We start from the raw sequence: 14,926 nt of genomic DNA, 5'->3' as shown, positions 1-14,926 counted from the left end.
AAGGCAAGGAGGCAGAGGTTACCCAGCCTGCAGCTGCACCTCAGAGACCCGACAGGCAGCCGCCCCAGGGACATGGGAGAGCATCTTCTTCGACGGTAGCCCGCCCTCCACAGCCTCAGGTCCCCCTCTCTTCCTCTCCCCAGCCTCTTCCCATTCAGCCCCAGCCCATCCCCCAACTGCACCCCATATCTCCCGACCCGCAGCTTCAGCCCCCTCGTCCTCCTCAGTCTTCTCCCCCTCCTTCTCAGCCCCAGCTTCAGATGCAGCCCCATCCCTCCCCCCCCCCGCCTCTTTCAGCTCTCCCGCAGAGCTAGCTGCACCGACGGTTCCTCAGCCGAGGGCAGCCCCCGCTCCCCCTTCTTCTTCTCCTCCGCTAGCCGCTCCTGAGGAGTCCGAGCTGCCTATTCCCCAGCCTCCTCCCCCTCCCCCTCCGCTGGCAGGACACCCTGAGTATACACCACCACCGGAGCAGGCTTCTCCGTCCGCTAGCCCCTCTGTGGCAGACTCTGACGGGCCTCAGCTTCAGGAGAGAGAGCTCCCTCGCGACTTTTACAGATCTGGCCCCTGGGACTACTTGGATGTGGCCGACCTCGGGACCTTCCCTGCTTGCCTCGACATCAGTATCTTCCTGCTCCGCAAAGGGGCGGATGGGAAGATAGCCGCCCTGGCCCCTAGGGATGGCCCTAGCTTTGCTTTCACGTTCCTTAGCGACGGCACCGAGACCTGGACAGACGACTCGGTCTGGGAGGCTCTCAGGGAGCAGACGCATGCTCAGGTTTGCTCCTGGATAGGCCCGTCCGGTGGGCAGCTTCTCGAGACTCAGTGGTCCGAGGGTGACGTGCGCCTGCGGTGGCGCTGCGCCGCCAAACGATTCAGACTGATTGTGATCCTCAGGCCCCCCTGTCTTGGCCCCTCCCCCAAGATGTCAGAGCCTGGACTCCTCAGAAACTCCGTGCCTTCTACGGGATGTCCACCTCAGAGATCTCGCGCTGGCTCGAGAAAGCTTTCGTTCATGGTACCAAAGGCCTCTCGCCTTTGCTGAAGGTGTTGAAGGACGGGCAGGACGACCCCGCTTCCCCCTCCAAACCTTCCCATAAGCGCCAGCGCCTCCACTCCGAAATGTCAGCTTCTTCTTCGACTTCGACCGCGAGCATACAGTTGTTCGCAGCCTCCCAGTCCTCACCATGAGCCTACACCTCGTATCCTGGAATGTGAACGGGTTTCACTCTTCTGGCACCCGTGGTCCTAGGAAGCTCATTTTGAGACAGGAACTTCAGCCAGCAGTGATTGGTCGTTTGGATGTACTTCTGCTCCAGGAGCACAAGCTTTCGGCGGCTCACTCCCGTAGATGCGGGAAGATTCTCCCTTGTCGCTCTCACACTTATTGGGAGCCCTCGATCGGCGCACTGGGAAGGAGTGGTGGTGTCTGTACTTGCGTGGGAGAGCAGCTAGCCCAGGGAGTTTTCGGTCATGGCACGTTGATACCAGGTCGTGCCCTTTGGGTAGGCCTGGAATTGGAGGGCTCCAGAGTTGGAATCCTCAACATTTATGCTCCCACAAATCTCCGTTGTAGAGCCACCTTCTGGAGGACACTTACAGTTCTCCCAGACATGGATTCCTGGATTGTAGGAGGTGACTTCAACAATCTGGAGACCTTGGAGGACCAGCAGGGCAGAGGACCGGAGTTTACAGGTATGCCTCAGGCAGAGCAGTCCGCTTGGGACTCTTTTATCTTTGCGACAGGAGGAAGGGACTGTTGGCGAGACCCGTCCTTCCGACGTTGGCACGGGAGCTTGGACTTCTCGTGGGGCTTCCGCAGGGAAGGAGGCAGACTCCTGGAGAGGTTGGATAGATTTTATGTTAGTGATTGGGCCATCAGCAGAGGCGGTCAGGCCGGTATAGTTCCAGGGACGACACTTTCCGACCATGCGCCTGTGCTCTTATCATTAGATTCGGCAGCTCAGGCCCTTCGCCCCTGCTCATGCCGGATTCCCGACTCCATTTTCTCGAGGGAGGACGTGCGCAGCAGTATTTGCAGTCTTTGGGACAGAGACTGGGGCGAGTGCGCGGATCTGGTTGATTCGGTGGAGCAGGCTTTGCAGGAGTCCAGCCAGATCTGCCAGCTCGCAGCCCTACAGGTTCGACAGGAGTGGTGGGGTAGAGAGAGAGCTCTTCGGAGGGACCTCGCCTCCATTCAGCGACTCCAGCAGGCATCCCCGGGCTCGGAGGAGCTTTGGATCCAGGCCCTTCGAGCCAGAGCCCTTCTTGAGGAGACACTCCAGCGTCGCTCAGAGTTTTCCTATCACGCCTCTCTCTCCTTCTGGGCTCGGAAGGGTGACCGGATGTGCAGGGAGTTCTTCAGGACACATGGCCAGAGAGCTGCAGGTGATCAGCTTCGGAGTCTTAGGACAGCGGAGGGACACATCGTTACGGATCCGGGAGAGGTCTTGGGGTTGGCCACCGACTTCTACAGGACCCTTTTCCAGCAGGAGCCGCTTGCTCCTCGTACTCGTCGTGCCCGTGAGGAGGTGTGGAGGCACACTTCTTCCTTGGTCCAGCCTAGCATGCAGGCGACGTTGTTGGCACCGTTTACCACGGATGAGATGCTGGAGGCCTTGATGGCCATCGATGGATAGAAGTGCCCAGTTGAGGATGGGCTATCCTGGGCATTCTTCACCTCCTTCTGGGACCAGATCCATCAGCCCCTCCTAGCAGCTCTTCAGAGGATTTTCAGCAGCGGTTATATGCCAGAGAGCCTCTCCTCGGGACTGATTTGCCTCATCCCGAAGGGAGGAGATAGACAGGAGATCCGTCAATGGCGCCCGATCACTCTCCTTACCACTGCCTACAAAATCCTCGCCAAGATGATCAGCGCCAGAGTTCGGCCTCTACTTCCAGACCTCATTCATGACACTCAGACAGGCTTTGTCCAGGATCGCAGTATCCTAGATAATGTCTTCACCTTTTCAGAGGCGGCGGAGTGGGCTCAGCACAGCGGATCACACCTTGCCATCCTACTTCTCGACTTTGAGAAGGCCTACGATCGAGTGGACTGGTCCTTTCTGGAGGGGACTCTGGAGCGGCTAGGTTTCCCAGTAGGTTGGATTCAGGGTATTTCAGCTTTGTACAGGACAGCTTCTAGCAGAGTCATCATTGGAGGCAGGATGGGTGAGCGTTTTAGCTTGGAGAGATCAGTGCGTCAGGGCTGCCCCCTTGCTCCTTACCTGTTTCTCTTCTTCGCTGAGGCTATGTCTTACTACCTTCGGGCGAGGTCTACAGGGATCAGGGGTGTTCGCCTTCCCCTCCGGGAGGAAACGGAGCTCTTGGACTCAGAGTACGCGGATGACACAGCCCTGTATGTCCAGGACGATGAGTTGATGCTGGAGAGGGTGAGGATGGCCCTGGAGGTCTTCTGTTCAGTTGCTGGTGCGAAAATCAACTGGAGCAAATCAGTTGGTTTTCTCACAGACCCTGGGGCGCGTTCTCAGTGGGGGAGGTTTTTGGGTTTCAGGTGGATCCCGCGGGGACAGACAGCTAGATACCTGGGTTTTCAGGTCGGCCTGGACATCACGCCAGCTCAGCAGTTTCTCCCGGTGCTAGATTCCATCCGATGGAAGCTGGCTTTCTGGAGCACTGCTAAGATTTCCCTTGCAGGTCGTGCCTTGGTAGTCAACCAAGTCCTCCTTCCACGGCTTGGTATGTGGCTTCCTGTTGGTGTTTCTCGAGATCCAGCGTGGCACAGCTTAGGAGGCTGGTTCGGAACTTCCTTTGGTTCGGGGAGGATGGCCTCAGAGATACCAGAGCCAGGGTTGCTTGGCAGACAGTCATTCTTCCGCAGGCTGAGGGAGGCCTGGGGGTCATCGATCCAGAGCTGCAGAGTCAGGCCTTGTTAGGCAAGTTAGTCATCCGCGGTTTGACCTCGAGGGGGCAGACGTGGAAGATGCTACTTCAGCAGGGGGTCGGTTCTTGTGTCCCGCGCCGAGGTGGAGAGTGGCTCCCGTCCCTCAGGTGGATCTTCACTTCCGCCCCGCTCACTCAGCTCCGTTCCCCACTCGCTCGTAGCGTCCTCATGGTTTGGAGGCGGCTCCGCCTCAGTCTCATTCAGTCCCCTCCCGCTGTCAGGAGGAGATCGATCGCCAGCCGCTTATCTGGAATGATCAGGTCAGAGATGCCGAGGGCCTTCAGTTGGGGGAGAGATCACATATCAGGTGGGATGGCTGGATGAGGGGTCCAGCCCGGTCCCTTCGAGTTTGGAGGGACACGTACAGACATTTGGAGACGGCTGATCTTGCAGTCGCAGCTGGAGGTGCACGTGGAGCCCAGGCGAGACGCATGGAGATCGACGGCGCGATCCCAGCTGATTGGTTGGTTCCACCTGAGCCTCAGATCCTCATGCCTGGTGACGACCGTTGGCTGGGACAGTTCACCCCCCGTGGCATCCCACTGGTGGTCGCAGGACGTATGGACGACTCCTCTATTTCCTTCTTCGTGGTTATGGGGGATGGACGACTCAGGAGAGAGGATGCACTCATCGACCCCCTACTCCCATGGCTGAGGGTTCGGGTCGTTCGCCTTTTGGGGAAGGTCTGGCGTACCGATCCTAGCATTGAGCAGGATCAGATGCAGCTTTGGCGACTCTGGCTCTGGGAGGGGCGGGCCTTGTCAGAGCTTGATTGGGACCCAGGAGAGTGGAGTTGGCCAGAGATTGTGACAGGACAGGGGCCGACCTCCTTCTTTGCCTACAGCACGACTTTGGGCAGGCGAGTTCTTGGGAGGATGCAGAGCCGCCCCCCCACCCAGTGGCCCAGCTGGTATGCACAGGGTATTTCCAGATTCTTTTTGCAGGCCTTCTGGAAGGCCTTGTGGGAGAGCTGGCGGCCGCGGAAGATCTCCTACTTCCTGTGGCTTCTCGCCCACAAAGGTCTTCCGGTGGGGAGCTGGTTGAGACAGATAGGCCAGGACGGACGCTGTCAGATCTGCCATGAGGTTGAGGAGTCACCAAAACACTGCCTGTGGAGCTGCACTCGCGCCCAGAAAGTGTGGAGGTGGACTTTCGGGATTCTCACTCGCGCAACACCAGAGCTAGGTTTGATCACTTGGGGCGCGTTCTGTTGGTGCAGCACCGCACCTGGTCTACATCACTTATTCGAGGCATGCCAGCAGGACCCCACTTTCCTTATCACACAGGGAACATGGGGGCCGCTCGAGGGTATCCCGCAGCACCTAGCAGAGGCGGATACAGGAGTTCAGGAGAGGCAGCCAGTCTGGGAGATTATTAGCAGCATCGCAGGGTGGCACATTTGGACCTCGCGTTGCGCTCAGATCCTCGGTGGCACCTCCTTATCGACTGCCCAGATCATGACTGATATTTGGAGCGAGATTATTCATACCCTCAGAGGCCAGTGGAACCAGATTCAGGGAGATTCCCGGTCCGGTCGGGAGAAGCGGAGACGCTTCCTCCGGGCTTGGGACACACAGGGCCTCTTCTTCGAGCAGACTTCGCAGGGCCTTCGGTGGCGCTACTCACCACCCCGATGGTTGTTCATTCACACTCGCCTTATCTCGCCGTGAGAGAGTGATTTATTTTGTTACCTTTTTGGGCTGTGTCCGATTTGTGAACGCAGCCCGTCAGCTACAAGCTGACCTTTTGTATCTTGTTCTCGAAGTAATATAATTAGCACTGTTTTTTGGCAAAAAAAAAATGGAGCCTCAGTTTTCATCAAGATAGATTTAAAGAATGGTGATCATCAAGTTAGAATACAGCCAGAGGATGTGCACAAGACACCGTTTCACACTACATTTCGACTGTATGAGTATTTGGTGATGCCTTTTAAGCTAATGAATGCCCCGGCTATCTTCAATAGGATGATGGATCGTATCTTCGGGCCTTATAGACAGTTCACATGTATCTTCTTCGATGAAATCATTGTCTTCTCAGAGTCTGAAGAAGAGCATAAGGAGCATCTTGCTACTGTTTTCCAAGAGCTGCGAAATCACTAGCTCTATGCAAACAGCAAGAAAAGTCTGGAAGAGATCCACTATTTGGGGCATATAATATCCAAAGATGGGATACAATGGACCCGGCAAAGATCCAAGCCATCTAGAAATGGTTAGAGCTGAAAATTGTGCATGAAGTCATTTGTTTCCTAGGCTTGTGTTCATACTACAGAAGATTATCAGGCATTTGTAGGCAATCATGAAAAGATTGCTGCAAAGAGTGCCTGAAGAAAGAGTAAGGTGAAAAAATTGGATCAACAAAAATTCTATGATTTTTGTCTTTCCACGGAGTCCAAACTGCCCAATATCTAACCCAAAGAAAAGACAAACCAAAATCTTGTCTAGGTGGGTGAATCCCAAACAACTAGAAGCATTTCCCAATAATAAAACTTGGAAATCTGATTCTCAAACGCTGGCCCACGTGTATGAGAGCAGTGTCAAAGAAGGTGAGGCACTGTCTCCCGCTGAGCTAAGCATCTGCGACAAATAGCCGGAGCAATATGTTTGCGTGCCAGAACTTGCCCAGATGGGAAAACTCCCAATGAAACTCTCCACAGAAACACCTGTTGTCGTTCTGTTCCCAGACCTCCCTCTCGGACTAGTAGGTCTCACTAAAGCAAGTTAGCTTGCTAGCCCGTTAAAATATGCTTGAATTCCCTCGCTTCCTGCTCAGGTTTACACTGAACTCGGAGGAAAAGTTCACGGGATTGAATATATCCGATGAAAGGTAAATACAACGAGAATTGATTCTTTGTCTTCTTTGGTGCCAAGCCGAAATAGGAGTTTTTTCCTGGAGAATTCGGTAGAGAGAGGCTGGGCAGGCGGGGAGGAATTTGCAGATTACTTTGGCTGGGCAGAAGTGGGCACTTTCTTTTCCAACACGATTTGGCCTTTCAAACATTTCTGCTTTCCCTTTCTGCTTCCCTCAGCAGTGGCAGTGAAGGCCTTTCCTACGTTTCGGATCATCTCGCCGCCGCGGGTACGAGAGGGCAACGCGCTTGGTTTTCCGTCTGGGAAAGTCAGAAGGAGGATCTTCTCTTCTCTTAAAGGACCTCCTCCTTGGAGCTATGGAAAAAAGCGGCGGTACATTGCCCATGGAATACGAGTGGTTCAATATCAGGGACAACCTCTCGGCCAACTCAAGGCGATTCCAGAGGGTTACAACACAAATGGATGCTAATGTCCATTTATGGAGGGACATTGGGGTTCCTCATGTGTTTGCTGCTATCGCCCCCTAGGACAATATGCAGCAGCCCTAGGTTCCCCCTTCATTCGAAAAAACAAAGTTTTCCGAATTTTCAAAATTCATCCCGTTTCGATTCTTAGTAGTCCATAGGCCTTGAGTCCCCTCCCTTGATTGTCCACATAAAAACAAAGCTTCCTCGTTTAATAAGGAGCCGCCTGTCTTGCATCAGAGCTTTCATTGGCCGGTATCGGTTCGTGAGGGATATGTCTTCTCTGCCATAAATGCTTGGAGTCCATGTCATGGTGGAGATAACGCAGTGATATGATCGATTGCTCAATAACCTGACCGAGCGCGTGTTTGTCTCTAGAGAAAGTAATCCAGAAGGTGGAGCCGTGACCATGTGCTGGCCACTGTTTTTGACGTGGCTATCCCAGCCACTCTTGCATCATTTGGATTGATAACTAGGCTGCATTGCTCCTCTCTTGTAATCGAGTGCTCGGGCTGAGGCACCTGTGGCTGCACTCCCTATGGGGAGGCGTTTAGCTAAGGTCCCATCCTCACCTGACGCTCCACTTGGCTTGTCTCCTTTGATTCTTTGCTGCATGCTTGGTGACTTTGATGGGATGTAGGGGGTTGACAAAATAACCATTTTCATGATAAATTATAACTACCCTTCTCTAGCTCTAGGTTTACGACTAGGGAGGCTGTGGCTCTTGATTGGAGCAAGGGAGGGGGGTCAACTCCTCCCCCCTTTCCTCCGACTGATGGTAAGGAACCTGGGGGCGAGAGGAGGGATGAATCATAAAATGTGCCCCGGCTAGGTGGCCAATGTGTCTGCAGCTTAGGCACACATTTGAAGAGTGTTATTAAACGCTTAATATCTATACAACTAAAAGTCCAGAATAAACATACAAATATCTTAGCAATAACTACTCTTTAGCTCTACCTAGGCAAGCTATGAGTAGTGAGAGACTAAGAATACAAACCTATGCTACGGATGTGCATCCTCGATTAACTTCTCTTGAGTGGCTTTAGTGGAAGGATAAGAGAAGCGAGCTGTTCACCTGGTCTTCCACTTCAGGAAGGACATCCCTAGAGATATTCTCATGAGGGGTAAAGGCACTGCATCCTCCAAGGCTTCTCCTCAAGGGATTGAGTGGAAGGCACAGAAGGGGCTGTTTCCATGCTCTTACAATTTCAAGGAGATCCCTAGACAGGGTTTCTTGATGGATAAGGGCCCTGGAAATGCTGGTCTCCCTGACTCACTATTGCCTTGTTTGAAGAACTTAGACACGCATAAAATTTTAAACTTGAAGAGTGTGCTCAAATTGAAGCTAATAGAAATGGAAAGGGAATGGAGAGCATCAAAAGAGCTCATGCCAGCTAATTGAGGCAACAGGGTTGGAGGGAATGGACAATATGAGCATGCAATACATTTATAAGGGAAAAGTGCTAACTTCTCGTGTGAGTATGGTTCAGAGATTATCCGTTTAAGGATACTGAAACAACGCATGGTTTAGAGATTATCTGTTCAAAGATAGTGAAACCAGGCATCCATTGGTATAAAACCATGTATTTATGTGACCATAGTCAGAGATTACCCATTTGGAGATAGTGAAGCTAGGCATCCATAGGTATGAAACCATGTTCTATAGCCAGTAGTAATTATTTTATGAGATTCCATACTAGTTTTAACCTGAATTGCTAATTAATGTGAGTAATTTCAGACAATATTTGTGCTTGGCAATTGGAAATTGTGCACTGTAATTTGGTTGTCGGCTCACTTTCTTTTGAACTTATTTTCTGCAGGTCTATCCCATGTACAAAGCTTTTATTGAGCCGGATTTGGAGACCGCACATATTAAGATAATCAACAAATTCAATCCATTTTCAGGCTTTCAAAATCCAACTTATATTTTGAAGGTATGTTAAAACTGTATATCTCTTTTTAATAATATCTTAAGACATATGCAACTTTAAAACTTTAGCGAAACCCTTTTTCTTTTGTTTCATTTCAGTCTGCTCGAACTGTGACAGAAGAACAAGTAAGACAGGTTCTTTCTCCAGATTGTGTGGAGGCACATGAGGAAACTTATGATATCTATCTTTTGCCACCTGGTGAAGATCCAGAAACCTGCCAGTCTTATCTGAGAATGCGGAATCGTGATGGAAAATACAGTCTCATGTTTGAGGTTTGTTGCCTTATTAACCTGGTCGTTTTATACTTGATAAGCAGTAGTGGCAGATATTTTGTGGTTTCCAGTAATGACATGTATTCACAACTTTATCATGCAATTGCTTTGACATATTGAAATGACATGTATTGTGGTTTCCAGTAATGAAATGTATTCACAACTTTATCATGCAATTGCTTTGCCATATTGAAATCTTCATACTGGAAGTGTAACTATGATGACACAGTAATCCATAGAATCAGAATGTGAATAAGTGCACACAGGAGAAATAGCTGAATGTATTGATATTTGGCAGTGGGGCTAAGAATCAGAAACATAATAGAAGGGCAAAATCATGTCAGGATATTTCATTTATCTTGAAAATAACGATATCGGTCATCATACCATCTTGCCCATGATCGAGCTCTTCAAAATGAGCTAAGTAGCTCCTCATATGGAGTTTGGATGTGAAAGTTACGGTCTCTTAAAGTTCCCTGACCAATGACCCTTTGTGCACTTGCAGCGTGTCTCTCTGCACCCATGGCTGCAGCCATCCAACACATCCCCTCCTGCACGTGCTCTTTGTCCTATATCCCAACCTTCCTTGGTGCGTGCTCGTACCAGCCGTAAGAAACCACACACCCAAAATGTTCTAGGGGCCAAGGTGCAAGATGCAACAGTGAAGGCTTATTCACATGATAGAGGGATTCAGCATGTCAATGACAGTAAGAAATCTTGAAATTCAGCTAATCAATTTGTTACGGAATAGTTCTTTAGTACCAATTGGGCAAATAGAATCAGATTTTGCGATCAAACAATTAAAAGGGTTACTCAACCTGTGGGGTGTTAAACTAACTCTATGTTGTTCTGTTGGATCTTATCTTCATACTTTGCCCAGATCACCTCCAGCCTTCTTGAAGTGGTTACAGCTCATTTTTGAGCTCTGGATAGGTGCATGTAGCTGACTACAACTCTCTTTCTGAGAGAATAACACTGCCAGGCTGCAATGGCATCGGGAGGTCTACTGGCTTGGAACCCATAAAGAGAGCCTTGGGCAAGGCAAAGGTCCACCTAGGCCAATTGCATAGCCCAAAGTCCAGCACTAGCCACAATAACGTAACGAGTCACACCGTGAGGTGGAGGAGGAGGGAAAAGAAGTGTCATGGGAGGATCGGGGCAGCAGATTCTGCCTTGATGCATGCAAAGCAGAGAAGACTAGGGGGGAGGTGGGGAGGAGTGAGCAGTGTCAACTATTGGAATCACTATTGGAATCCGATAAAGAGAAAGGGTGGGGTGGGGGGTGACGGCTGTGCACAATAGGGAGATGGAGAGCTCAAGGAGCTTGAGCAGGTGACAATTGCCTTTGAATCTTGTTCTAGTGTACCTTACTAATGTGATAAGGCAGTCAGTAAAAGGAGAACTTCTCATCCATCTATCTTCTATCGGACGCAGACCAAACAAGAATGAATTGAATTGCAAATGACTTTATACTCTAAAACAGGATTTGCAAAAGGAATATATCCTTTGTTGATGTGGCTGTGGTCGTTTTGCCGGACCATAATTGTATGCCCAATTGACCTACCCAAGTTTAGTAATGCACCCCAGTTTAGTAATGCCATGGAAAAGCCAAACTGGCATCCACAAGGTTGATTGTTCCCATGTGAAAGTCTGCTGTTTGAACTATGGTCTAGATATTGACTTTAAGCTTCCCTTCACAAGAGAGAGCTCCGCATTCGGCATATCCTTGAAGCCTCTAAAGAATTGATACCTTGGTAAGTGGCATGTTTGATAGATGCCATGCCAGGGTATATGATTTTTTGTGTTGATCATATGCCAAAAAGCACGGCTGGTTTATCTTGAATGCACCCCCAAGACTTCATTAACTTGTGATTGGGTCAAGATTTGGAGTGTGTGGTCAACTTTATTTAACTTTTTCATATTTTTTTCCATTTTTTAAGCATGAGGACAGCTCCATGTGGTGTCTTTTCACAAAGGACATTTAAGAAACTTGTATAACAAGTTTCTTGAATGTCAACCATTTCTTCTTTTTTATCTCCAATGATCTGTCCACTTCCGTGGCTAATTTAAAGATGGCTTCCTTTTTGGTTGAAAAGTGGAAACCTTCTTTTCTCTTCTCGTCCCATCGGCTGATCTCTGCCATTCCCAAATCTTCCACAGCTTATAGTGTAGTCTCCACTTCAAGGACCATTAAATGATGGGAATAAACTAATCAACTGCCTCTCAAATCGATCGCTGCAAATCTCCCAAATACTTTTTTGCTTGCTCTGATTTAGTTGTGAAGGTTTCTATCTTCAATAAACTTGTCCAAGGGTCGATTTTGTATAAACTGACACTAACTCACCCGTCTGTGTAAAGTTTAAATCAACTTTCAAAATTGATCTGGATTCTGTATATACTGATACTGACTCTCCCATCCTTTGCCTAAACATGTCCCAACCCATGAGCATGTCTCGTTTGAATATGGATATGTGTTTTGAAGTCTTTCCATGTCGTCACACAATCACTTTCAAATGCTTGCCACCCTGTTCCTCACCCAATGTTCTCTTTTGTCTTCGATTGTGATCTTTAGGAGAACATGAAGACTCAGAATAGTATCAAGAAGAGTCATGGTGATGCGTTTTCTTCTCATGCATTCTGAAATCAGCCTGGAATTCATAAAACCAATTTTCAATCAGCCTGGAAACCATAAAACGAATCTGTAATCATCCTGAAAACTCTGATGCAGCACTTCCTAGTGAATTCACAACCAGAGATCTCTCGCAGCATATGAAAGGAGATCGTAGCAGTTGAGCACATTTGGATGGAAGCATCTTGGTTCAATTCATAGCAGATACACTCCAATAAGAATTCGAATTTCGGAGGAAAGCAGGGAAAACGAGTACCTGATCACTTCTTCTGGTAGGGAACTGCAGCGAATTGCTTCTGGGGAGTTAGGAGAACTGAAAGGGGGAAAGGAGAAAAACACACACACACACGGGCCTACACAGTCTTTCCATGAATCTATTGATGATAGTTAGAGCATTGGTAATGCCAAAAAGCATTACCACTAGAGATGCTTGTAGAGTCTAAAGATGGTCGAAAGGCATGTTTGTGTCTTGGACGATGCAAACTTGGTGGTATGTTCTCTTAAGATCTATGTGGATGAATATTGTAGAGGTGCTTGAACGTTCAAATAAATTTAATGGTAGTTTTATGGTCCTTCGGTCATTTTGAGAAGAGGCGACTAGGCACTAAAAATTTGGGAGACTAATTCTATTTCATATTTCAATAGATTCCATTTGGAGTTTCCTTCTTTTGGATTCTGAGGCAAGAATGCACAAACTCCTTTTTACTATGTTTAGTGGCTTGTGAGTGACGTACGAGAGGGATATTGTTTCTCGAGACTCGGACTTCAATTTCACGTTTGTGCAAAATGCTCAGGACATTTTTAATTCAAGTGTTGACTATGGTAGAGCTTGCCCAGAATGATATATGCTGCTTGTATTGGGCCCACTATAAAAGAGAGATGATCAAGATGGCCTTGAATGTGGGTTTTTGAGCTTGCCAATCTCTCACTCTGCAAACTATGGCATAACAGCAAACCACTTTCTCAACCTTCATTCATTTGTAGACAAATTCTCTCTCTCTCTCTCTCTCTCTCTCATTGCAAGCAACTAAGGCCTAGGACAACATGTCGGGCTGGACCCCCCCGAAGGTATTTTTATTCATTAAAGATTTTAGTACAGAGAGTTCAACGTGGAGGCTCCGTTACAAAAATCCAAACATGTAATAATACATGAGCTCTCAGGCTCTCTTTCTTGGCAACATGCCACTTGTCAAGTTTCCTAACTAGAAACTAGTTACATGCCACTAAAGGGCAACTTCTGGAGTCCTCGAAGCACTTGGTCACGTGAACATCCTCCTAGATGCTTGTCAGGGTCCATAATGCTTGGGCTTTCAACCCCACTTGATCCTGCAATAAATAACTAAAGCGCACAACCATGGTACCCATTAATGGTTAGTGCTTTTGCATGCAAATAATCTCTAGACTAATTCTAGTCACTATGGGCATCGCCACTGAACACATGTGCGCACATAACAAATATACATATATATCTATATATATATATTCTCTGGTTGACCGGAGTCGACGCTCTTGATCATAATTAAGGGGGCTTTGACCAATGGTTGAGGCGCCTTAATTATGGCCAAGTCTCTCCAACCGAAGCTCGCACATCTCTCCAACCAAAGTTGGCACCACTTGGTTAACTGTAGTTAACCCTCTTGGCGCATGCCAAGTCTCGTTGACCGAAGTCAACACTCTCTGACCGTAGTCAGCTCTGTGGTTCCTTGGCTAACCGCAGATAAGCACAAAAGGCAGATGGATCTCAAAGAAGGAGACTGGGACTCCTAAAGTTTGAGAAAGCAAGGCTCAGGAAGCTCAAGGGTAAAGAAAAAGTTTATGTTAAGCTATCTCCCAGGTACTATGGACCTTTTCAGGTTACAAAAGAGATAAATGAGGTGGCTTTCAGATTGGACTTACCAGAGCATTGGAAAATTTACAATGCTTTCTATATAAGTCTTCTCAAGAAATTCCAAGGGCCAAAGCCGACAGAGCCAATAGCAGAGGATCCACCAGAAATGGATGAGCTGGAGGAGGTCCTTCAGCCAGAGCAAATTGTGTACCATACTGTACGCAAAGGCCCTCAGGGCAAGGAATTTTACAGGTATCTTGTAAATTTCAAGAATTATTCGACATTGGATGCCAAGTGAATGGATGAAGACATGTTGTCTGATCATCCACAGCATTTGGATGTTTACAAGGAAGCTTTTCTGTTGAAGTCAACTGAATAGAAGCCGAGGGGATGTCACCAAGCTGTAAATATCTTAAGTCAAAGTATTGAGTTGACCATTTATTTGATCATAATTAAAGAGTTTTCGATTTGTGTTAATTATGGACAAAGAGTTCCTTCAATGGTCCAAGAATTTTGACATGGTCAAACATACTTGACTCTGGTCAAGTAAGCTTGATTTCGGTCAAGGACACTTGGTTTATTACCAAGAGGGTTCTTGGGGTCTCGATCACTGACAATGGATTTAGGCATACCATGATGCTTGAAAATCCATTCTCGATCACTGACATGGCCATGTGATCAGCACTGGAATAAAATGGGCTTGCTTACTGAATCTATCAATAATAGTCCATATTCCATCATTTTCAGACTTTGACCGTGGCATGTCAAAGATAAAATCCATTGCAATACTTTCCCATGGTGCTTGAGGCACGGAAGAGGCATCAATAAACCACATGTCTTATGTCTGTCATACTTGACTTTCTGACAAGTAAGGCATTTTGTGACAAACTGATGTATGTCCTTGCGCATACCTGGCCAATAAAAATACCTCTCAATAGCTTGGGTTGTGGCTGCAATCCCTCGGTGTCGTGCATACGGAGGTGCATGGCATTCATCCAAAATCTTTTGCCTCATCTCTTGGGTGATGCATAAATCTTTCATCAAGTACCCATCTTTCATTGAATATTGACTGGATGACTGTCCCTCTTGTATTT

The 14,926-nt window shown here is 48.3% G+C and overlaps 1 protein-coding gene across 5 annotated transcripts in view; it reads left to right on the top strand.

Annotated features, from left to right (window-relative positions):
• Window positions 1-14,926, top strand: part of LOC147899299 (inorganic pyrophosphatase TTM1-like) — a 60,129-nt gene that overhangs the window by 14,425 nt on the left and 30,778 nt on the right. For all 5 annotated transcript variants that reach the window (XM_087377870.1, XM_087377871.1, XM_087377869.1 and 2 more), the window contains exons 5-6: window positions 8,993-9,106; window positions 9,202-9,375. In XM_087377870.1, the coding sequence (XP_087233996.1) occupies window positions 8,993-9,106; window positions 9,202-9,375 (288 nt within the window). The remainder of the gene's footprint in view (window positions 1-8,992; window positions 9,107-9,201; window positions 9,376-14,926) is intronic.

This window comes from Dipteris shenzhenensis, chromosome 8 (assembly GCF_047967505.1).
Source record: "Dipteris shenzhenensis isolate YYH24624 ecotype China chromosome 8, Dip_SZ_1.0, whole genome shotgun sequence".
Classification (NCBI taxonomy): Eukaryota; Viridiplantae; Streptophyta; class Polypodiopsida; order Gleicheniales; family Dipteridaceae; genus Dipteris; species Dipteris shenzhenensis.
This window is presented reverse-complemented; position numbering and strand designations above follow the sequence as displayed.